Genomic DNA, 24,624 nt, shown 5'->3' on the forward strand with positions numbered 1-24,624 from the left:
TCCTACCCCCGGCCTCTCTCCCCCCTGCCCCCGGCCTCTCTCCCCCCCTGCCCCCGGCCTCTCTCCCCCCCTGCCCCCGCCTCTCTCCCCCCCTGCCCCCGGCCTCTCTACCCCCCTGCCCCCGGCCGCTCTCCCCCCTGCCCCCGGCCGCTCTCCCCCCTGCCCCCGGCCGCTCTCCCCCCCTGCCCCCGGCCGCTCTCCCCCCCTGCCCCCGGCCGCCTCTCCCCCCTGCCCCCGGCCGCCCTCCCCCCTGCCCCCGGCCGCCCTCCCCCCTGCCCCCGGCCGCCCTCCCCCCTGCCCCGGCCGCCCTCCCCCCTGCCCCCGGCCGCCCTCCCCCTGCCCCCGGCCGCCCTCCCCCCTGCCCCCGGCCGCCCTCCCCCCTGCCCCCGGCCGCCCTCCCCCCTGCCCCCGGCCGCCCTCCCCCCTGCCCCCGGCCGCCCTCCCCCCTGCCCCCGGCCGCCCTCCCCCCTGCCCCCGGCCGCCCTCCCCCCTGCCCCCGGCCGCCCTCCCCCCTGCCCCCGGCCGCCCTCCCCCCTGCCCCCGGCCGCCCTCCCCCCTGCCCCCGGCCGCCCTCCCCCCTGCCCCCGGCCGCCCTCCCCCCTGCCCCCGGCCGCCCTCCCCCCTGCCCCCGGCCGCCCTCCCCCCTGCCCCCGGCCGCCCTCCCCCCTGCCCCCGGCCTCTCTCCCCCCCTGCCCCGGCCTCTCTCCCCCCTGCCCCGGCCTCTCTCCCCCCTGCCCCCGGCCTCTCTCCCCCCCTGCCCCCGGCCTCTCTCCCCCCCTGCCCCGGCCTCTCTCCCCCCCTGCCCCCGGCCTCTCTCCCCCCCTGCCCCCGGCCTCTCTCCCCCCCTGCCCCCGGCCTCTCTCCCCCCCCTGCCCCCGGCCTCTCTCCCCCCCTGCCGCCGGCCTCTCTCCCCCCCTGCCCCCGGCCTCTCTCCCCCCCTGCCCCCGGCCTCTCTCCCCCCCTGCCCCGGCCTCTCTCCCCCCCTGCCCCCGGCCTCTCTCCCCCCCTGCCCCGGCCTCTCTCCCCCCCTGCCCCCGGCCTCTCTCCCCCCTGCCCCCGGCCTCTCACCCCCCTGCCCCCGGCCTCTCACCCCCCTGCCCCCGGCCTCTCTCCCCCCCTACCCCCGGCCTCTCTCCCCCCCCTACCCCCGGCCTCTCTCCCCCCCTACCCCCGGCCTCTCTCCCCCCCTACCCCCGGCCTCTCTCCCCCCCTACCCCCGGCCTCTCTCCCCCCCTACCCCCGGCCTCTCTCCCCCCCTACCCCGGCCTCTCTCCCCCCTGCCCCCGGCCTCTCTCCCCCCCTGCCCCCGGCCTCTCTCCCCCCTGCCCCCGGCCTCTCTCCCCCCCTGCCCCCGGCCTCTCTACCCCCCTGCCCCCGGCCGCTCTCCCCCCCTGCCCCCGGCCGCTCTCCCCCCCTGCCCCCGGCCGCTCTCCCCCCCTGCCCCCGGCCGCTCTCCCCCCCTGCCCCCGGCCGCCCTCCCCCCTGCCCCCGGCCGCCCTCCCACCTGCCCCCGCCGCCCTCCCCCCTGCCCCCGGCCGCCCTCCCCCCTGCCCCCGGCCGCCCTCCCCCCTGCCCCCGGCCGCCCTCCCCCCTGCCCCGGCCGCCCTCCCCCTGCCCCCGGCCGCCCTCCCCCCTGCCCCCGGCCGCCCTCCCCCCTGCCCCGGCCGCCCTCCCCCCTGCCCCCGGCCGCCCTCCCCCTGCCCCCGGCCGCCCTCCCCCCTGCCCCCGGCCGCCCTCCCCCCTGCCCCCGGCCGCCCTCCCCCCTGCCCCCGGCCGCCCTCCCCCCTGCCCCCGGCCGCCCTCCCCCCTGCCCCCGGCCGCCCTCCCCCCTGCCCCCGGCCGCCCTCCCCCCTGCCCCCGGCCGCCCTCCCCCCTGCCCCCGGCCGCCCTCCCCCCTGCCCCCGGCCGCCCTCCCCCCTGCCCCCGGCCGCCCTCCCCCCTGCCCCCGGCCGCCCTCCCCCCTGCCCCCGGCCGCCCTCCCCCCTGCCCCCGGCCGCCCTCCCCCCTGCCCCCGGCCGCCCTGCCCCCGGCCGCCCTCCCCCCTGCCCCCGGCCGCCCTCCCCCCTGCCCCCGGCCGACCCCCCCCTGCCCCCGGCCGCCCCCCCCCTGCCCCCGGCCGCCCCCCCCCCTGCCCCCGGCCGCCCCCCCCCCTGCCCCCGGCCGCCCCCCCCCCCTGCCCCCGGCCGCCCTCCCCCCTGCCCCCGGCCGCCCTCCCCCCTGCCCCCGGCCGCCCTCCCCCCTGCCCCCGGCCGCCCTCCCCCCTGCCCCCGGCCGCCCTCCCCCCTGCCCCCGGCCGCCCTCCCCCCTGCCCCCGGCCGCCCTCCCCCCCTGCCCCCGGCCGCCCTCCCCCCCTGCCCCCGGCCGCCCTCCCCCCCTGCCCCCGGCCGCCCTCCCCCCTGCCCCCGGCCGCCCTCCCCCCTGCCCCCGGCCGCCCTCCCCCCTGCCCCCGGCCGCCCTCCCCCCTGCCCCCGGCCGCCCTCCCCCCTGCCCCCGGCCGCCCTCCCCCCTGCCCCCGGCCGCCCTCCCCCCTGCCCCCGGCCGCCCTCCCCCCTGCCCCCGGCCGCCCTCCCCCCTGCCCCCGGCCGCCCTCCCCCCTGCCCCCGGCCGCCCTCCCCCTGCCCCCGGCCGCCCTCCCCCCTGCCCCCGGCCGCCCTCCCCCCTGCCCCCGGCCGCCCTCCCCCCTGCCCCCGGCCGCCCTCCCCCCTGCCCCCGGCCGCCCTCCCCCCTGCCCCCGGCCGCCCACCCCCCTGCCCCCGGCCGCCCTCCCCCCTGCCCCCGGCCGCCCTCCCCCCTGCCCCCGGCCGCCCTCCCCCCTGCCCCCGGCCGCCCTCCCCCCTGCCCCCGGCCGCCCTCCCCCCTGCCCCCGGCCGCCCTGCCCCCGGCCGCCCTCCCCCCTGCCCCCGGCCGCCCTCCCCCCTGCCCCCGGCCGCCCTCCCCCCTGCCCCCGGCCGCCCTCCCCCCTGCCCCCGGCCGCCCTCCCCCCTGCCCCCGGCCGCCCTCCCCCCTGCCCCCGGCCGCCCTCCCCCCTGCCCCCGGCCGCCCTCCCCCCTGCCCCCGGCCGCCCTCCCCCCTGCCCCCGGCCGCCCTCCCCCCTGCCCCCGGCCGCCCTCCCCCCTGCCCCGGCCGCCCTGCCCCCGGCCGCCCTCCCCCCTGCCCCCGGCCGCCCTCCCCCCTGCCCCCGGCCGCCCTCCCCCCTGCCCCCGGCCGCCCTCCCCCCTGCCCCCGGCCGCCCTCCCCCCTGCCCCCGGCCGCCCTCCCCCCTGCCCCCGGCCGCCCTCCCCCCTGCCCCCGGCCGCCCTCCCCCCTGCCCCCGGCCGCCCTCCCCCCTGCCCCCGGCCGCCCTCCCCCCTGCCCCCGGCCGCCCTCCCCCTGCCCCCGGCCGCCCTCCCCCCTGCCCCCGGCCGCCCTCCCCCCCTGCCCCCGGCCGCCCTCCCCCCTGCCCCCGGCCGCCCTCCCCCCTGCCCCCGGCCGCCCTGCCCCCGGCCGCCCTCCCCCCTGCCCCCGGCCGCCCTGCCCCCGGCCGCCCTCCCCCCTGCCCCGCCGCCTCCCCCTGCCCCCGGCCGCCCTCCCCCCTGCCCCCGGCCGCCCTCCCCCCTGCCCCCGGCCGCCCTCCCCCCTGCCCCCGGCCGCCCTCCCCCCTGCCCCCGGCCGCCCTCCCCCCTGCCCCCGGCCGCCCTCCCCCCTGCCCCGGCCGCCCTCCCCCCTGCCCCCGGCCGCCCTCCCCCCTGCCCCCCGGCCGCCCTCCCCCCTGCCCCCGGCCGCCCTCCCCCCTGCCCCCGGCCGCCCTCCCCCCTGCCCCCGGCCGCCCTCCCCCCTGCCCCCGGCCGCCCTCCCCCCTGCCCCCGGCCGCCCTCCCCCCTGCCCCGGCCGCCCTCCCCCCTGCCCCCGGCCGCCCTCCCCCCTGCCCCCGGCCGCCCTCCCCCCTGCCCCCGGCCGCCCTCCCCCCTGCCCCCGGCCGCCCTCCCCCCTGCCCCCGGCCGCCCTCCCCCTGCCCCCGGCCGCCCTCCCCCTGCCCCCGGCCGCCCTCCCCCCTGCCCCCGGCCGCCCTCCCCCTGCCCCCGGCCGCCCTCCCCCCTGCCCCGGCCGCCGTCCTCCAGGTATTCCTCCACCCCCACCCCCCCATCATCACTCCCTCCCTTTCTGAATTATATTCCTCCCCACTCCACATCAATACTCCTTTGGACATTATTGCTACCAGCCTCCACCCCTCGCCAGTATTAATCCATCCTTCCTAATTACACTGACATCTCATCCACACACCCTCATCCCAGCATCTCTCCACCTTCTCACAATGACTTCCACTTCACCCTATGGCACAATCTTAATCACTCCCAACGTCATCAATCCCTCTTCCTACCTGTCGTCACTCCCTTGCCTTTTTTTTCTGTATCTGTCTCTTTTGTCTCTTGCCCTGGCATCATCCTTTTTCTCCCCTGCTCCCTCCACAGACATTGCTATCATTTTTTCTTTCTCCCTTACTCTCTCCTGACTTCACTTTGTCTTTCTCTTACAGAAGACTTTCTCTTATCAGTACTTTTGCTCAGTTTTATGGTTCATATTTTACAGCAAAAAGGAGAATTTTAGCTAAATTAGATGCATTTTTTTTCCTGCTTATCCATCCCATAGGATGATGATGGTTACTTTCAGTCAGTTTGTGGGGTTTGCTAGGATACCCCACTCCTCAGAAAGGAACAGCATGTGCGTGAATGAATTTAGGTGAGTAGGGGTTTGCACAGGTCCAGACCCACCCTCTCAACATTCCCTCCCGCATCCAGTAGTATGGTGAGGTCCAAGATGACTGGGGGAAATTCTGTTCAATTCAGTGAATAGCAAGACCAAGCTTTGATGCAGGTGATGCCCTCTCTGCGCTTCAAGACACATTTCCTCGATGGCTGTTGACCCTTTGAGAGGGTTCATCCTCCCATTGATGTGTCTTGTTTTAATCCTGCAGGGTGACCAGCCACCCACCGCACCAGGTAAGCCTGTTGGGGTAGCCGGTTTAGTCATCGACCACCCAATTATGCAACAGGTAGACCTGGGTGACGTGTTACCAGTAGCACTCAAATGAGTGACCTGACCAGGAGATGCAATTGTATTATGATATATTGGTTTTACCAACGCTTTGTTGTACATTTTACATTGTAGGGCAAGATGTCAATGTCACATTTGTACGGGAAAGACAGTATTGACGATGAAGTGGAGATGGAACGGTTTGAGATTTCAGACTGGGACTTGGAAAATGAGTTCAATCCAGACCGTGTCCGCCACCGACAAACAAAAGAAGATGCAATCTATGGCATATGGGCTGAGAATGATTCTGATGATGAGAGACCGAGTTTTGGAGGCAAACGGTAATCGAGCAATGTATTTTATAACACATGAGAGTTGCTTATCAGCACCTGGCTTGTATTTCTTCTCGACTTCTTGCTCCTGTTGAAGCAGAGTATTTCGGGATGTTGTGTTGTGTACACTAGTTTTCTGCTAACTTAAGCAAAGTATATATGAGATAGGAAAAGGACCAAGGTTAGGGTTTTGAGGTCCTGGTTCATATTCCATAAGCCAGTAATATCTTCTATCTCAATTACACGTTCCTGATCTGATTTATTTCTTGATTTTTGGGGAGAAAATTCCAAAGATTCTTTGTCCACTAGGTGATTATTCACTTCAAAACCACACACCCAGAAAAACTTCAGCTCTATTTCTACCCTGCACAAATTGTGCATGCACCTCTTGTTTTTCTAAACCAAAGGCATAGGCTCAGTCTGCTTATCTTCTCATTATATGACAAACTCGCATTCCACGAAACTAAGGGTTATCTGAGGATTAAACTGTATTAAATTTAACACATCAGAAATCGAACTCTTGACTCTACTGGAAATTGTATCTTAACTGCTCATTGGTTTAACTGGAGAGGTAAGTTGGAGAGTTGTGAACTTCCTGTTTTATCAAGAAATTTATTTGTACCAAGAAGTAGTAGATAATTTTTCAGGTTTGCACTTTTTTGCTGAGTTTGTTGGTATTGGTGCTTATTAAGAGATTATGCAGGTGATTTGCATCAGATATTCTTTCATACCATTTTTGTAACAGGCAGCTAAGCATCCTAATAGATGGCTGCTTATCAATATTTATTATTTAATACCTTCTGGGACGTTGCCTTGCTCTTTGCTCAGACAAAAATCAAACCTCATCATGTGGAGAATCGGGAACAACCTTGTGCTGCATCTTATTGGCATCATTTGTCAATGCATTGACCAACTGTGCCTGTGCTCTGTGATAAGTGTGGAGAGCCAGCAACAACAATGGTGTTTGTCACCTGCATCTGTGATAGTTCATTGGATTTTGATAACTATATAATTCAATAAATATTGCAGTTTGAAAACAAATAATCTTGTAGGTCAGAATGTGTCCGACAAAATGAATGCAAATCTCCTTCAACTAATTAGACAGACATCCAATAGATTTGTCTTTCAGGAACCATGTGGAACCAGGATTCTGTGTGCTTGATTTTTCCCTTGTGTTCCCATTTCTAGAGGTCGACCAGCTGTATGTTGACATTAATAACTTTTAGCTTTTTATTAGCTTTGCGTTGATATTTGTGCTCTTTTCATAGATCCAAAGATTACACAGCTCCGGTGAACTTCATCAGCGCTGGACTCCGTCGACCAGCAACTGAGGAAAATGATGAGGAAAAGGATTCTGATGAATCTGATGAAGAGAAAGTTAAACGGGAAGAATTTCCAAAAGAGTTTGCACCGAAAAAATTGAAAACTGTAAGTATTTGGTAATGTTCCATTGGTGACTGGATCAGCCACAGGCATCACATCTATGTTGAAGTGTATGAACCACACCTAGGAATACCAACTATATTCAAGGACTTTTATTTACAGGGCACTTTTCACAGCTTCATGATATACACGACCATTGGTTCCAACCTGTTAATTAGATTTTGAAAGTCTTAACCATTGCAATGCAGAAAAGGTTATGGCCAAACTGCACGTTGCAATCCCCTTATAAATAATGCGATGAATGACAAAATCCTATTTTTTGGGGGGGTAATTGCAAATGTACTGTAGTGTTCCTCAATGGGTAAATCATTCTTTAAAGGATTCCACTCAGAGATAAGTTTTAATTTCCCATTGGTAACTAAATCAGGACTACCAGACTGGGAAATAGTTTCTTCCCACAGGCTGTGAGATCGATGAGCAGTATCCTGTAACTGAGTAAATCATCCCAAAATATTTATATATCTTTATTTTAAATTATATTTTCATGTGTATATATAATATTTATGCAATGTATATTATGACTCTGTATATGCACCATGGTCCAGTTTTGTTGGTTTGTATTTGTACAGTCAGATAATAAAATTTAACTTGAACTTGAGGACTAATTTATGAATTGACATTTATTAATAAATTGATGAGAAAAATCAGATAGTACCAAACTAGAAATTGTAATAAACAGTGAAGACAATAGAAAAACTGAATGAGATTCAGCAAGATGTTGCCTGGAATGGAGGACTTCCTTTGTGTAGCGATTTTTCCCTTGGAGAAAAGGAAGCTGAAGGTGTGGTCTGAAATAAGTTTTTAAGATGATGAGAGGTATAGGTAGGTAGTCAATGTATTTTCCCATGATAGGTATATCAAAAAACAAGAAGGTTTCGGTTTAAAGTGAGAGGAAGGAATTTTAAAGGAGATCTTAGGAGTAGGTTTTTTTTGCACAGTGGTTGACAACTGAAATGTGCTCCCAGAGGAGGTGATTGTGTAATCAGATGCAGTTATTGTTTTTAAGAGGCACTTAGACATTTAAATTGTCAAAGGACAGATGGACATAGTCCCAATGTGATCGTGAGATTGGAGTAGGTGAGCAAAAAGGGCATTATGGTCAAAAGGACGCATTTCTGCATTGCATGACAATGATGGGCAAGTAGACCGGGTAGATGAAATTCATCAAAGATAAATGCCAAATGATACACTTTAGTAGAAAGAATGAGGAAAGCCCAAATACTCGAACGTATACATTTCCAGGTAATTGGCCATTAAATTGCCCAGAATATGTTGGTGACTGATAGAGTCTCATGGGAGTTGCTGAAGAAGTGTGGCACCTGCATTCACAGAGATGAATTGTTTTGAGAGGCTGGTTTTGAAGCATATCAGCTCCTGCCTGCAGGGAGACATGCATCCATTCCAATATCCCTACTGTAGCAACAGGTCCATGGCAGATGCCATCTCACTGGCTCTACACGAAGCCTGGAATACTTCGATAGCAAATACTCATGTATCGGGATGTTCTTTGTCGACTCCACTTCGACATTCAACACTATCAAAATGGATAGGCAAACTCCTGTACCTGGGCCTCAATACTCCACTGTGTCAAAGGATCCTGGATTTCCTCACCTCCAGACCTCAATTGTTGCAAAATGGCAAGAGCATCTCCACCATCTGTATCAGCACCATGAGACCGTGGTCTTAGCCCCTTTGCTACTCACTTTACAGATATGACTTGGGGCTTGGGGTACAACAACAACACCAAATTTGCTGACAGTACCACCATAGTGGGGCTGTATCAAAAGAGCCAATGAGTCAGCATACAGAAGGGAGATTGAAACCTTGGCTGAATGGCGTACCAAAAACAACCTCATGCTCGATGTCACCAAGATGAAGGAGCTGGTTGTGGATTTTAGGAAAGAAAAACTAAAGGTGTACGATTCAATGATCATCGGAGGATCAGAGGTGGAGAAGGTGAGCAAATTTAAATAAAAACATGATGCTGGAAAAACTCAGCAGATCAAACTGTACTTTACATAATCGACATTTTGGGCTTGATCCCTTTGTCAAAGAGTATATTTCAGTTCCTGGGACTCACCATCTCGGAGGACCTATCCTGAACCCAACATACTAACGGCATCATGAAGAAAGCTTGACAGCGCCTCTACTTTCTCAAGAGTTTGTAGAGGTTCAGTATGACATTGGAAACCTTGGCATACTTCTAAAGATGTGTAGTGGAAAGTGTGTTGACTGGCTGCATCATAGCCTGGCAAGATACTACTGAGCAGAAAGCAATGCAAAAGGCAATGGACACAGCCCTGTACATCACAGTCAAATCTCTCCCCACCATAGAGAAACTCTATATGGAATGTGCCATTGGAGAGCAACAGTCATCCTCAAGGATCCACATCACCCAGAACATGCTCTGTTTTTGCTGCTGCCACCAGGAAAGAGGTACAGGTGCCACAAGACTTGTACCACCAGCTTCAAGAACGGTTGCTATCCCTCCAGCATCAGACTCCTAAACAACAAACTCAGAGACTCATTTAAGGGTTTTCACTTTCCACTTTATTTATTACTAAATATTTTTTTTTGTCTTGGACAGTCAGTTTGTTTACATTTTTTGTTTACATTTCTCTTTCTCTCTGGTTTTGTAGCCTTTTCTTTTTTAAATTTTTTAATTTTTCACACTGTGAGCCATATCAATCAAAATATATACAAACATTTCCCTCATAAATATACACAGTGGCATTTTCTCCTTTTTTATCCCCCCTACCTTCCCTCCCCCCTCCAAACCCATTAAATGTTCAACATATACAATACAATAAAACCATTAAACAATGTCATCACACAATGAAAATAAACAAGAAAATTGTGTCATCTACATTTACACACTGGATCGTCATTTTGTCTTCTCATTTTAGGGGGTGGAGGTCCTAGGCAAGCCCTCTCTGTTATGTTCCATGTATGGTTCCCAAATTTCTTCAAATAATGTGACTTTATTTTTTAAATTATATGTTATTTTTTCCAATGGAATACATTTATTCATTTCCATGTACCATTGCTATACTCTCAGGCTCTCTTCTGATTTCCAAGTTGACATTATACATTTTTTTGCTACTGCTAAGGCTATTATAATAAATCTTTTTTTGTGCTTCATCCAGTTTGAGGCCTAATTCTTTACTTCTTATATTACTTAGAAGAAAGATCTCTGGATTTTTTGGTATGTTGCATTTTGTGATTTTATTTAATACCTGATTTAGATCTTCCCCAAAACTTTTCCACTTTCTCACATGCCCAAATTGCATGTACTGTTCCCATTTCCCTCTTACAGCAAAAACATCTATCTGATAATGTTGGCTCCCATTTTTTAAAAACTTTTGGGGTGTGATATATAATTTGTGTAACCAATTATACTGTATCATACGTAAAATTGTGTTTTGTTATATTCTTCATAGTTCTGGAGCATAGCTTTTCCCATGTTTCATTTTTTATTTTTATGTTTAAATCTTTTTCCTACTTTTGTTTGGGTTTATAGCTTATTTCATCATTTTCCTTCTCTTGCAGTTTGATGTACATGTTCATTATAAATCTTTTAATTATCATTGTATCTGTAATTACCTTCTGGTAATCTCAGTCTGTTTCCCAATTTATCCTTTCAGTTGATGGAATGCAAACATTGTACCATGAGTTATTCCATATTTGTACTTAATTTGTTCAAATATTAATAAATTATTTCCCAAAAAACAATTTTCTATTCTTTTAATTCCTTTTCTCTCCCATTCTCTAAAGGAAAGGTTATCTATTGTAAAAGGGATTAGCTGATTTTGCGTCAATAATAATTTTGGTAGTTGATCATTTGTTTTTTTTTCCTTTCTAAGTGAATCTTCTTCCATATATTGAGTAAATGTTGCAGTACTGGTGAGCTTTTATATTTCACCAGCTTTTCATCCCACTTATAAAGTATATGTTCTGGTACCTTCTCCCCTATTTATCTAGCTCTATCTTAGTCCAATCTGGTTTTTCCCTTGTCTGATAAATACCTTAATTGTGCTGCTCTATAATAATTTTTAAAGTTTGGTAACTGCAAACCACCTTGGTTGTACCTCTCTGTTAATTAATCTAACGTTATCCTCGGTTTTCCCCCCCCCCCCTCCATAAAAATTTCCGTATTATTCTCTCTTCAGTTCATTGAAGTATTTCTCTGTTAAGGGAATTGGTAACGATTGAAATAAGTATTGTATGGTTTTGTAGCTTTTTCTTGAGTTCAGTTTGCACTACGGAGAAGTAGAAATTCTACTGGCCCGCAGGAAAAAGAATCTTAAGCTTCTTGGTGATGTCATGTATGTACTCTGACAATCTGAATTTTGAACTTTGAGAAACATTAAGTGTAGAGGAGTGGATGATGGTTGGCATATTGGGATTCAGTGTGTTGTGTCTCTCTGTGATCACTTCCTTCAAGGAAAAACTAAAGAGTGTTTGTGTTGAGTGTTCGCATTAGCCATTTGCTCTGCACTTCTCCAATGTAAATATCATTTGTTTTGTTGTGCTCACCCTTCCAACACTTCAAAGGTACATCTGACGGAATTAAGCATGTTTTAACACTTGCAAAGATGGCAATATTATCTGTAAATTTACAGATCAGGTCCTTAACAGCCATATTCAGATCATTAATAAAGAAAGTAAATGATATTCTTTTGTCTAATTCCCCTTGAGCTAGTTCTGAACGCAACAAGGTTCAGAACCTTTACTACCAGAGGATTTCAGCTGCAGTGATCTCCTTGTGTTATAACAAAAGATTCAAGGAAATTTGAGTCAGTTATGGCTTTTAGATTTGCCTTCTTAACTTCATTGATCAAATAACTATTTTATATCCACAGGGTGGTTTTTTCAAATCTCATTCTAAAGGGTTCACAGGAGGACATCGAACAAACCAGGAAATTGGCACCTGGGAAAGACACACCAAAGGGATTGGACAGAAACTTCTGCAGAAGATGGGTTACGTGCCTGGGAGAGGTCTTGGAAAGAATGCCCAAGGTGCAGTTGTTAAGAGTGTTTAGTACTATTTTTAATAGCATTAATTTCACCGATGAAAGTTGCCTGGCCGACTCTCTCCTCTGTGACTTTGGGTCCCAGTGTGCAAACGTGCTTTTCTTCCGCTGGAAACTGGTATTGTGGCAAATATTTGCACAGTAGAACTTTACGTACCAATAGGTAACCTATTTAGACGCACGACACCATTTATTGCTCCAAGCACATTAAATATCTGTTGTGTTGCTGGTTTGGACTACAAGGTTATGAGTTTGCAATGTTTGTAAATCCAGAATTGATCACCTACTTCTTTTGAAGTAAACCATCTGTAATTATCATTAAAATTGGAACACGCAAGTTAGACATTTCTATCATCCTACTTCTGCAAACTCTAAAATTTGTTCACAAGTTCACAGATTGCTTTCTGGAATTTGTGGTTAATGCCAGAGAAGACACTTGTTTGGGGCGATAATAAATGTTTGAACATTCAGGGTAAATATCGTTACAACCATATGTAAAATGTATGTAAGAAAAATATTAAAAAAGAATAAAAATTGTGAATAGAAATTAGTTTACATTTTCCCATAATCGAATGGAATATTGGACCAGGCTTTCAGCACAGCTTTTCTGTTCCTATGACTGAACTAAATTAGCTGATTCCTCCTTGTGGAAAAAGTGAATACAATTTGCATTCCTCCAGTTACTGAGTGCATGAGTGCAGCCATGCATCAACTTGCATCCAGGTTATGTTCTGGAATTGGGTCCACAAATTGATTTGGACATAAGCAATCATTATAGGTGAAATATACTGGACAACACAAGATACCATGACACACATACATATTTACCTAAACCTCTATATTGTACATACACATCTAAATACCATCGTCAATAAAATTTAAATATTGTATAGTACAGTATAAATATATACATACACAGGTAATAATAAGACTGTATGTGAACTACACTTACCATGACTGATGTTGAAGTGTTGTACAATGTGAAGGCAGCTGCAGAGTGTGGGGGCTGTACAGTCCTCTTCTAGTGTACAATACAGGGTACAAAATTAATAAAAACTAAAGAATTCACCGAACACTTGCTTTTAATTTTATAGGCTACCTTTTTTTTTTGTTCATTGTCGTCATCAAATACCAGTGTAACTTCATCTCCACGTCATAGTCAGGTCCAGCTTTTGGTTTCAGCACCTTGACCAAGACACAAGCCTTTGTTGTGATCGCCATCTGGCTTGGGGGGTGGGGGATACGCTTTGATTCTGATCTTCTATCCATGTTGCAAGCAACTTCTCCGTATCAGCTGTAGGCACCTCTCGCTGCTTAGTTATTATTGTTGATTTCATTAGTGCAGCTCCTTTAACAGCTTGGGTAATTTTCATTCGATTCTTCAAGATTGTGGTTGCACGCTATAACATTTACAGTTTTATCACTTTCATATTGCTCTATCACCTTTAGCTTCTCTTCATACTGATGGCATGCCTTTTCTCTGATTCTGCCAGAAGCTTGCTTTGGGGGCATACTGATGGCATGCCTTTTCTCTGATTCTGCCAGAAGCTTGCTTTGGGGGCATTTAGGGGCCATGTTGCACTGTATATTTTCAGATAATATTTAGCCAATGAGATAATGCAAACAAGAGACGGCATGGAACGTGATTTGATGCTGGTGTCTTGTATGCTATGGAGACTAGAAAAATGTTATACAGTACAGTTTTTTTTCCTCGTAAATAGAGAGAGTACACATTAGCTTAATAACACAGTAACAATAAAAAGTACATGTTATAGATTTCAATTACATGTATGTACTGTAGTATAAGTTAGGTGTATACTGTGCACCATTATATGGCTGGCAGTGCAATCGCTTTGTTTTGGCTTTTGAGCCCACTTTTTGAATGCATGATGCATGTCTTAATGTCTGCTAATGCCTGGCAACATTGGACCTGGCATAAATTTAATTTTTTTTTATTTAGCCCTTATGGTGACCTCAGACATATCTGCACTTGGACATTATTCAATTAGGTGTTAGTTGGGGTATGGCTGTACTGTGTATTTACAAAAGGAAATGTGCTGATCCTGTGAATTTGTTTTGCTGAATATAGTCTTAATTTCTGGAAGAATGTTTGCATATATTGGTAATCACAGGGAACCTTGTAAACTCTTACATGAATATAAACTTGAATGTAGTTCAAGAACATCCAATCTATAACAAAATCTTTCTTGCTGTAGATATATTTTTGATTGTCAGTATTAGATTCAATCTAATAACACGAATAACATCCTCGACAACTTGGCATACCAATTTACATAGATTTGTTTGGAATTGTTAAAACTATTTAATCTTCTGCTTCAGATTAGTGGATGAACAAACATGTCAGTGGTAACATTGTATTATGACACAGGTATTGTGGCACCAATTGAGGCAAAGATGAGGAAGGGGAAAGGAGCAATTGGTGCATATGGGTCTGAACGAACAGAACAGTCACTGAAAGATTTTCCTATTGTCGACTCGGATGAGGACGCTGATGAGGTTTGGAATGATAAAAGTTTTATGGTCTTTTTTTAAAAAAACTTTTTCATCAGTGTCCCAACTCTCTTTTCCCTTTTTCACCTCTTCCTTAATCTGAAGATTCCATTCTCATTAAGAATGGTTTAGCAAACAATATTTTATTTCTGGTGTTGCCTCTTTCACTCAGACAAACTTCTGAGCATGTAATATGGAAAGCATTGGGGACAAGAAACCCTTTCTTCCTGACTCTTAGCTCAGAAAATTTAATGGCTAATTGTACATTGTTCTAACTGATGAGTAAATGGACTGCCATGATGGGATTTATAACTTCCATTAATATTTCCATTTGGGTCAGAGTAACATCCATTTTTCAAACAAATAACTTCAGATGAAGATGGGCTAAGACTGAACAATGTTTGCACCTACTTTTAAAATGCATGGTTTGGATTATGCATTGAAATTAAAATGTGGGAATGAAAACCCTGCATTGTATGAGTTGTGTGAACTCTTACATTGTCAGCATACTTCATGATTCAATTTTTGGCAAGGGTTATATGTTCCTGAGCTGCCGCACTTAAGTTCTGTCCATCTAAGTCACTTTGCTGAAAGCATATAATATTAATGTTCCTTTTTGGTGAATTTGAGTTTGAATTACTATCTCAGGGAACCCAGAGCCATTGCTTTGTGTCATCTCCCTGAATAAATGTTCATTGAATTGATATTTTGAACTTATTGGTAGTTGAAGATCTGTTTTAAACTTGTGAAAAATGAGAGGCAGTTATTACACTGTGACGGCTATCGAATTAATTAACCATTTGGTTTAAGGAGTTCCAAAAGGAGATGAGCCAATGGCGAAAGGATCCTACAGGTGGGAAGAAGAAACCCAAATACAATTACAAGACTGTGGAGGAGTTGAAGGCAAAGGGAGCAACAAGCCTGGGTAGGAAAATGGCTACACCCCAGACTGAACTCTCACAGGTTAAGGTACGTGGGGAAAAGCTTTCCTTCATCTGTAATCTTTACAAAGTTTTAGCATGCAATTATGAAAACCTTCATCCCTGTTCTTTAAAGCAGCTCTTGGACATTTCCTCAGGAGTGTAAGCTCGTTAGCAATGCATTTTTCTCCTAAGATTTGTAAAACTTGATGGAATTGTACAAATAAAATGTTAATGTTGTGGTTGATTTACCAATCCACATCAAACGAGCTTTAATTCATGTGACTGTCCACATCAGGTATAGTTAGCAGAAATTATTTTTTTGTTTTCAGGTCCTATCAGTATTATGACTGACGCTGTGCCCTGTATTTTATTAATTCTGCTGAGCTGTAATAATTTGCTACTTGATTTGCGAGCTTCTACCCCAGATAATTTGCATTTAAAGTCAAGTGAAAAGTATGGGGTAGCCCAAGGTAATGGTAATTTTACTGAGATAAAGAACAAAAAATATCGTAAATTTTCTATATTTGTAATTTGAATTGATCACTTTACAGTAGGGAGAGAAAAATCCTGTATATGTGGGATTTTCATAAAACAAACACATTTAAGAAGCTGGACTTTCCTTAACATTTTAAAAGTTCTTTTAATGCAGATGTGAACTCATTTCCCACTTCCAGGTTCAAGCTTCCTTTTATTTTCACGTGATAATACATTAAAAATGTAACATGCGTGATATATTTTAACTTTTGCCCACGAAAGGCAAAGTATAGTATGAGGAGAAAGAAGCAAAAGAGTCACTTGAATCTCTCTGTAGCAATTAAGTTAATAAGAACAATCCCATAGGAAGTCTGATGTTTCTTGTATTAAAATAATAGATCAAAATGCTGGAGGAACTCAGCTAGTCTTTGCAGCATCCATAAAAAGGAAAGAGGTGGTGCCGATGTTTCGGGCCTGATCCCTTATTCAAGGAATAAGCAGAATGAGCTAGAAGCAGGAAATCACAGAAAGAATTCAGCCAGTGCCGGCTGGGAGAGGAATCCAGGCCAATAAAAAGTGTTAATAAGGGACGAGGTAGGAATTTATCATGGTGCAAAATGACACAGGGAAGGAAGAGACAGAGCTGAAGGAAGGTGACAGGGGAAGAAGTGGCGGGTGGGGAGGGAGGAGTTTAACAAAAGCCAAAGAAGTCGCCATTAATGCCATCTGGTTGGAGGGCGCCCAGTCAGAAGATAAGGTGTGGTTCCTTCAATTTGCAGGTGGTCTCAGTCTGGCAGTTAATGAAACTATTGGCAGACATGTCAGCAAGGGAATGTAGGTCTCCTCTACTTCGGAGAGTAGACCGGGAGATTACTTTGTTGAGCACATCGCAAGATCTCCCAGTGGCCACCAATTTCGATTTCCCCACCCCATTCCCTTGAGTGAGACCCTTTAGTGCCAAACCAGCGTAAGGAGCAAATACCACAACTGTGCTTCAGATTCCAAATGGCATGAGGAATGAGAGCAGTTGGTCCTTAAAACTGAATGTGCTGTTTTGTTCTTTGTTTTGTGTTACTTCCAATAATTTGAACGAATATTGGTAGATGTTTCATTATTCAGCTTTTTAATCAGTGGCACTGTCCCCAAAAACACAACAACATTTCAGAAAAGACTAAAGTCACAGTTGATTGGAACTCAAATGTTGTGATACCTTGAACCGCAGATAGTACACTACTCCAAATGCTGCAGTTCATGCAGAGATAATTCTTCACAATCATTCGTTAAGAGCAACTGTGCCCACTGCAAATAGCTGATGGCAAATGGTGGATGTGACAATTGTGATTTTGTGCTTATTCATTTTGGTGTGTCTTTTTCATGCTATATAAAGCACAATTTAGAATGGGTAGTTTTCCAGCACAGATTAATGTGAGAGCACTACACACTCTGCTCTGTTGTGTGCATTAAGCATCAGACAGGGAGAGTTCTTCTTATCCTTGTCTGCAGATAAAGATGCATTTGTGTTGGTGTATTGACAGGGAATCTTATGATCCTGGCATTGCTTTACTGGCCTAATTTCTTTTCCAAGCATTCCACTACTGCTATTAATAAAGTTGAAAAAAAAAGACTTGAAGCTTCCCAAGAGCCCTTGTACCAGCTGCAAATAAAAGTTAAACAAATTTTTGAAGGAATCTTATTTATGATCCTTGAAAATGTATTCCATACACTGCACAGCACCCAGCAATCCCACCTAGTGAAAAGGATGGAAAATAATGCAGTTGGTATGATTGCAAGCCCTTTGCATCATTATTGGTAAGCTGCCTCCTGTTGTAACAGGGTGTTTCCTGAATTTTTCCATTTGTCAACTCAAAATAAGTCTGATGCCGAAAAGTGGTGTGGACTTTGTATTTCCAATTTAAGTTTCAAGTGCGCCTCTTGAACATGGGATGGGGGTAGGGACAGGTTAACAGCAGGGTAATTGACCCACATATGCTCCAGGGTCTAGACTACCTATTGGATGTGTCCTAGCTTATAAATCAACTTGGTTTAATGATTCTTTCCAATGCTTTCCATGTGCTTGGGATGTGAATGCCTTCAGAATTCTGATCTTCCAGTAACTGAACTGCTGACCAGAAGTTGCGCTTGTCTTTTCATGCTTGCTGTGATTAAAACGACACAATAAGAAATGCAAATAATATTCAAGGTGGACAGATTCCTCTAATGTTCCCAAAAGCTGGAGTTGGCTTAAATTAAGTAGCAATTCCGTAAATGTCAAGCAAATCTACTGGTATTGTGTTGGTAGCCATTGATACTCTTATTGACCGCTCTGGTCCTAAAAATACAATTTTGCCAGATTAAGTTGATTAAAACATAGTGGGCAACTTCTCACATCCAGTAACAGAATGGTCGACAGTCAAACTAGTTGACAGTTTATTAATTGACTAATGTTTTCATTGAATTTTAGCTGTTATAACATTGTAACATTTTTAATTTATGTAGGTTATTGACATGACTGGAAAAGAACAGAAAATTTATCACAGTTACAGTCAAATAAACCAAAAGCATGATATTCCTGATGATGTGCAATCCCCAGGTAAGGATGCCAAGTCAGAGGGCTTTTCCCTTCCAGAGCTTGAACACAACCTGGAGCTGCTTATTGAAATGACTGAACAGGAGATAATCCAGAATGACCGACAACTACAATATGAGAGGGATATGGTGGTCAACATCTCCCATGAGAATGAGAAACTCTCTGAAATCCTTGCACATGAGGGGAAAACCATAGACAAGCTCAGCCACATCTTGCAGATTGTGGAGGATTGTGAGAAGAGACTACAGCCCAATTCTGAAAATCCATTGAACTTGGAGGAATGTGCAAAAATTTTTGAAATGTTGCAGGAGAAATATTTTGAAGAATACAAGATGTTTGACCTCGCAGAACTCTCCATTGCTGTTGTATTTCCACTGCTGAGAGAGTACTTTAAAATCTGGAATCCTTTGCAGGTACAGACCGACAACTTAGGCATGAGTAGCTTAGATGCTTGTTAAGGTTGTGGGTCAACTGCCTCTGAATTCTGACTTTCGTGGTTTGGTAATTGCCATATTTTATTGAGTCTCATGGAATGCAGAAAAAGTGAATTTCATTAGCTGGGGTCAGATGTAGCTTCAACAGAGAAGTGTTGATAATGCAGTTTTTCTTTGTGTGTGGTCAGTACACAGTTAACAGTTTTCTTTTTTCATTTAGGATAACAAATATGGTTTGGATGTCATGTCGAAGTGGAGGAAACTTCTTGAACGAGATCAACTGCAACATGGTGGTTGTGATATGCTGTCAATGGATCCCTATCACAGGTAAAAATAAATGTCAGCGAAGTCCACATTTAGTAACAGTTTTGAACGTTGAGTATGACATCGCACACCACATTTCAGCTTGTTTGAAACTTGAATTAATTAAAGTCAGAATTCCAAGGAGAGCTGTTCCCCTGTGAAAGTGTATGCATCCCAAATTAATGCTGATCAAAATATTCTGGTTATGATTCCCCACTCTGCTCTTAACTCCAGAGAAGGAAAACCCAGCCACTGATATTTTTCGTAATGAAACATAGCAAAAGGTGAAGCAGATTATGGCGGGACTGGGCTACAATGTGATGTTTCTGTCCACAATATATTCAAGCTGATGAGGAGTACTGGATAATCCATTCCTTAGCCATGGATGTTTCTCTCAACACTTTTAACACATGTTCACATCAAAGAGAAGTTTCCATCAGCAAACCCGGTCTTATAAACAGAAACTGCCATTTGCTGTGGAGTAGAATTACAAGGTTTGGCTATCTCTGAAATATTGTGAACAGTTTGGATTAGAATTTAAAATTTAGTTTAAATCTAATGAATTGATTTGAAAAATGCTTTAAAATTAAAAAGACATTAAGAAGCTTATTATTAACTTGCAGTGACATAAAAATGTTATGTTTCTGAATGAATTAGCCTGAAATTCCTGTTCATTTTAATGCCCAAATCCCTGATTAATGTCACAGAATACTGCAAAACTCTGAACTGTCTGTATCATTGACACTGCAAAATAGAAAGTTAAAAGACATCAGAAGAGCAGAAAATTGACTTGGTGACTTTTCCTTCATGTAAAAGTAGGCCCTGTAACCAGAAAATCAGTTGGGATATACAAGAGTGACTTCTGCTTTTGCAATCATATATTGTTCTTTTCCTGCATGCCTGTCAATTATTTTAAACAATATGTAGTCCAAATCCTTCTTGGATCAATGCTGGAGCTGTTTAAAATGTAATGAGTTTAGCTTTAAAGTTCAATTGCTCGCCTGCAATTGAAACCACACATTCAACTGATACCTGGTGTTTTGATTGTCATACCATTTGTCCTTGAAACCAAGTGTCTGGCTCCTGGCCCATGCACTGATCAAAATACCATCTCACTGTGTTTTAACACATGGTCCAGTGAGTTCAGCATGTGCCTGATTATGGGTTGCTTTTAAATATTCTCTATCTGACAGAGGAAGAGAGTTGCCAGCTTTTTGTATGTGAGTGAAAGAAAGAGGAAAGAACCAAAAAGCAGAGAATACATTAAAATTGGGAACTTGACCATGTGAATAATTTCCAGATTGTGTGATTTTTAAAAAGACACTCTGAGAATCTTTCTAATTTTTTACTCCCCTTCCTTTCTTCTCAACTTTACAGGTTGATGTGGGAGGTGTGGATGCCATCTGTACGTCACATTGTATCCCAGTGGCTACCCCGGAATTGTGCCCCTATGGTTGATTTCTTGGAGAACTGGATGCCTGTTATTCCTCTTTGGATATTAGACAACATTCTTGAACAACTGGTTTTCCCTAAGTTACAGCGTGAGGTGGGAGCCTCTTCCTGGTTTTACGGTTCTGATAATTACTTGATCTGATGCATTCATTGATAATGTTGAAATATTAGAAAACAGCCTTTAATTATGACTTCCAACTTTGATATTTTCATTGAGTTTGACAAAATCTGATAGAAATGAAAAATGAGGGGGAAAAAACAGAACCATTAAGTGCAACAAAGACCACATTGATAACTTGGTGAAAATGAATAGGTGAACAAGACAGTTCAGAGAGGAAAGAAATGATTGAAACATCAAAACTGAAGGAATGGAAATTAAATTGGTATAAGAAGAGGGTTGGTGCTGAAGAGAATAAAAGAAACACTGAATTGAAAAATTCAAACAGATGCAGCACGGCAAAAGGAGAAGGGTTCAAAATCAGACCTTCCAAAATCAGAGTTAAGAATGTAACATTGGCTGGAGTCACGTGATGGAGTAGTGGCCGGTCAGGGAATTCCAGCCCTCTCCAGAAAAGTTAAAAAAAAATGCACAAAACACAGAGGTACAAGAGTAAAAATTAAAACAAAGTAAAAATAAAGGTGAGAAGAAAATGGCAGCGAAGAGAGAAAAGTCGAAAACAATGGGAAGAAGAGAAGAAGAAAGAATGTCGGAAGAAGAAGGTGAAGGCCTTACCTGTCCGAGGAGGCCCGCCGCGGAGAGAGAAACCCGCTCCCTCAGGTCAGTGGAAGTCCCAGGCTCGGGACTACAAAAATGGCTCGCAGAGCCGAGTAAAAGTGCACAACCGCGCATGAAAAAAAACACACTGACGGGAGAGGGGAACAGCTGAGGAGTCGATCTTCTCAGCTGAGAGAGACACCTGCAACACAGTAGCAGGTGCAGAACATGGAAAATAACGACAACAAGAAAGAAGAGGGTAAAAAGAAAACAAGGAAACAACAGATGGTCAACCCAGAGGAAGAAGAAGAAGAACAGAAAGAAATGGAAGAAGAAGAGAAAGGCAAGACAATGGATATATCTTTTTTTAAAGAATATATGGAATCAGTGAAAGAATGGCAATTACAAGAATTTAATGAGATAAAAAGAAGAATTAAGAATGCAGAAGAAAAAATGAATAAAATAGAAATGGTCATATCAGAGAAAGGAAAAAGAGTGGATAATGTGGAAAAACGAGAAATAATCGTAGAAATGGAAGTAGATGACTTAAAAGAGAAATTAGAAGAATCTAATAAAAAAGTTAGAGGCACATGAGCTGTTAGCTCAGAAGATAGATATAATGGAAAACTATAATAGAAGAAATAATATAAAGATAGTGGGCCTTAAGGAAGATGAAGAAGGCAAGAATATGAGAGAATTTATAAAAGATTGGATCCCCAGGGTCCTTGGAAGATCAGAATTACAGGAAGAAATGGAAATAGAGAGGGCACATAGAACATTAGCCCCGAAACCACAACCGCAGCAAAAACTAAGATCCATTTTAGTAAAATTTTTAAGACCTACAACAAGAGAAAATATATTGGAGAAAGCAATAAGAGAAGACAAAAAGCCACTGGAATACAAAGGTCAAAAAATTTTTTTCTATCCAGACATAAGTTTTGAACTCCTGAAGAAGAGGAAGGAGTTCAATACAGCAAAAACGATCTTATGGAAAAAAGGATATAAATTTATGTTAAAGTACCCAGCGGTACTTAAAATAGTATTCCAGGGCAACAAAACAGACTATTCTCGGATCCAGAGGAAGCACGAAAATTTGCAGAACTACAAAACAAGCAGAGAGATGATGAAGACATGTAATGAGAGTAAAAATGACCACGAACTATATGTATGTGTGTATATGGGTGTGTATATATATATATATATATATATATATATACGGGTGTATGTATGTATGTGTATACATGAGTGTATCCGTATTTAGAGGAAAATATATAGAGTATAGATAATATTTAATAAGGGAATAGAGGGAATAAGGAGGGAATTAAAAGAGTGACCTTTGTTATATATGAAAATTGAAATATTTTCTGGGGGGAGCTGGGTGGGGAGGAGTTACGGTCACTGCAAAATCAGTTGACGCTTGCGAGTGAATTCGCAAATCCAAATGGAGAGGGGAGATGTGGGTGCCCGGCAAGGGATAAAGGGCAACTCAGGAGGGGGAGGGGAGAATGGGATTAAAGAAGTTTTAAATAGGAGAATAAGGAAAATGTTTGATGTTTTAGAAATGTTGTCTTATAAAGTGTACAAAACAAGAAAGCAGAAATGGATAAGAAGGAAAGGTGATGATGGAGAAACAGAAAGGGAAGATAAACAAAGTATGAAATGGCTACGTTGAACTATATGACTTTAAATATTAACGGAATACATAACCAAATCAAAAGGAAGAAACTGCTAAATTTACTGAAAAAAGAAAAAATTGATATAGCATTTGTGCAAGAAACACATTTAACTGAATTGGAGCACAAGAAATTAAAGAGAGATTGGGTAGGACGTGTAACAGCAGCGTCGTATAATTCAAAAGCAAGAGGAGTAGCTATATTAATCAGTAAAAATATACCAATTAAAATAGAAGAGGAAATAATAGATCCAGCAGGGAGATATGTAATGATAAAATGTAAGATATATTCGGAGTTTTGGAATCTACTCAATGTATATTCACCTAACGAAGAAGATCAAAAGTTTATGCAAGATATTTTTTTGAAGATAGCAGATGCGCAAGGGAACATATTAATAGGAGGGGATTTTAACCTTAATTTGGATTCAAATATGGATAAAACTGGGGAAAAAAAATAACAGAAAGAACAAAGTAACCAAATTTATAATTAAATCGATGCAAGAAATGCAACGTTTGGATATATGGAGGAAACAACACCCAAAGGAAAAGGAATATTCGTATTATTCGGGTAGACATAAAACATACTCAAGAATAGACCTATTTCTGTTATCAGCTCGTATGCAAGATAGAGTAAGAAAAACAGAATATAAAGCTAGAATATTATCGGACCATTCACCCTTGATATTGACAATAGAGTTAGAGGACATCCCTCCAAGAATGTATAGATGGAGATTAAACTCCATGCTACTTAAAAGGCAGGATTTTAGAGAATTCATTGAAAGACAAATTAAAATGTACTTTGAAATAAATACGGAATCAGTGAAAGATAAATTTATACTATGGGATGCAATGAAAGCATTCATTAGAGGGCAAATTATAAGTTATGTAACCAAGATGAAGAAGGACTATAATCAGGAAACAGAGCAGTTGGAAAGGGAAATAGTAAATATAGAAAAAGAATTAGCAACGAAGGAAGATACAACTAAAAGAAGAGAATTGGCAGATAAAAAAATAAAATATGAAACACTACAAACATATAAGGTGGAGAAGAACATAATGAAGACAAAACAGAAATATTATGAACTAGGGGAAAAACGCACAAATTCTAGCATGGCAGCTTAAGACAAAACAAGCTAAGAAAATGGTATTGGCATCAAGGAAAAAAGACAAACAAATCACATATAATCCAACGGAGATCAATGAAAACTTTAGAGAATTCTATGAACAATTATACCAAACTGAAAACGAAGGGAAAGAAGGCAAAATAGATGAATTTTTAACTAAAATTGAACTACCAAAATTACAAATAGAGGAACAAAATAAATTAACAGAACCATTTGAAATAGTAGAAATACAAGAGATAATAAAAAAACTACCAAATAATAAAACACCAGGAGAGGATGGATTCCCAATAGAATTCTATAAAACATTTAAAGATTTATTAATTCCTCCCCTCCTGGAAGTAATCAACCAGATTGACAAAACACAAAGCTTACCAGATTCATGTAAAACAGCAATAATTACAGTAATACCAAAGCAAGGGAAAGATTCACTCGCACCAGCGTCATATAGACCAATATCATTACTTAACACAGATTATAAGATAATAGCTAAACTATTAGCAAACAGATGAGCAGATTATGTACCTAAAATGGTAAATCTAGACCAAACTGGATTTATTAAAAAAAGACGCACAACAGACAATATTTGTAAATTTATTAACTTAATTCATGCA

General features: G+C 45.9%; 1 protein-coding gene across 3 annotated transcripts in view; it reads left to right on the forward strand.

The window, feature by feature from the left end:
* tfip11 (tuftelin interacting protein 11) overlaps positions 1–24,624 on the forward strand; it is a 35,558-nt gene that overhangs the window by 882 nt on the left and 10,052 nt on the right. Inside the window, exons 1-9 of one of the 3 annotated variants that reach the window (XM_069932850.1) lie at positions 4,630–4,716; positions 5,146–5,351; positions 6,611–6,770; positions 11,648–11,804; positions 14,208–14,335; positions 15,140–15,298; positions 18,223–18,726; positions 18,968–19,074; positions 20,428–20,596. In XM_069932850.1, the coding sequence (XP_069788951.1) occupies positions 5,152–5,351; positions 6,611–6,770; positions 11,648–11,804; positions 14,208–14,335; positions 15,140–15,298; positions 18,223–18,726; positions 18,968–19,074; positions 20,428–20,596 (1,584 nt within the window). In that variant the 5' untranslated portion in view covers positions 4,630–4,716; positions 5,146–5,151. Of the gene's footprint in view, positions 1–4,629; positions 4,717–4,957; positions 4,977–5,145; positions 5,352–6,610; positions 6,771–11,647; positions 11,805–14,207; positions 14,336–15,139; positions 15,299–18,222; positions 18,727–18,967; positions 19,075–20,427; positions 20,597–24,624 lie in introns of those variants that run through there. The other 2 variants (XM_069932851.1, XM_069932849.1) reach the window with 2 other exon arrangements.

The sequence above is a fragment of the Narcine bancroftii genome, chromosome 4 (assembly GCF_036971445.1).
Source record: "Narcine bancroftii isolate sNarBan1 chromosome 4, sNarBan1.hap1, whole genome shotgun sequence".
In the NCBI taxonomy this organism is placed as follows: Eukaryota; Metazoa; Chordata; class Chondrichthyes; order Torpediniformes; family Narcinidae; genus Narcine; species Narcine bancroftii.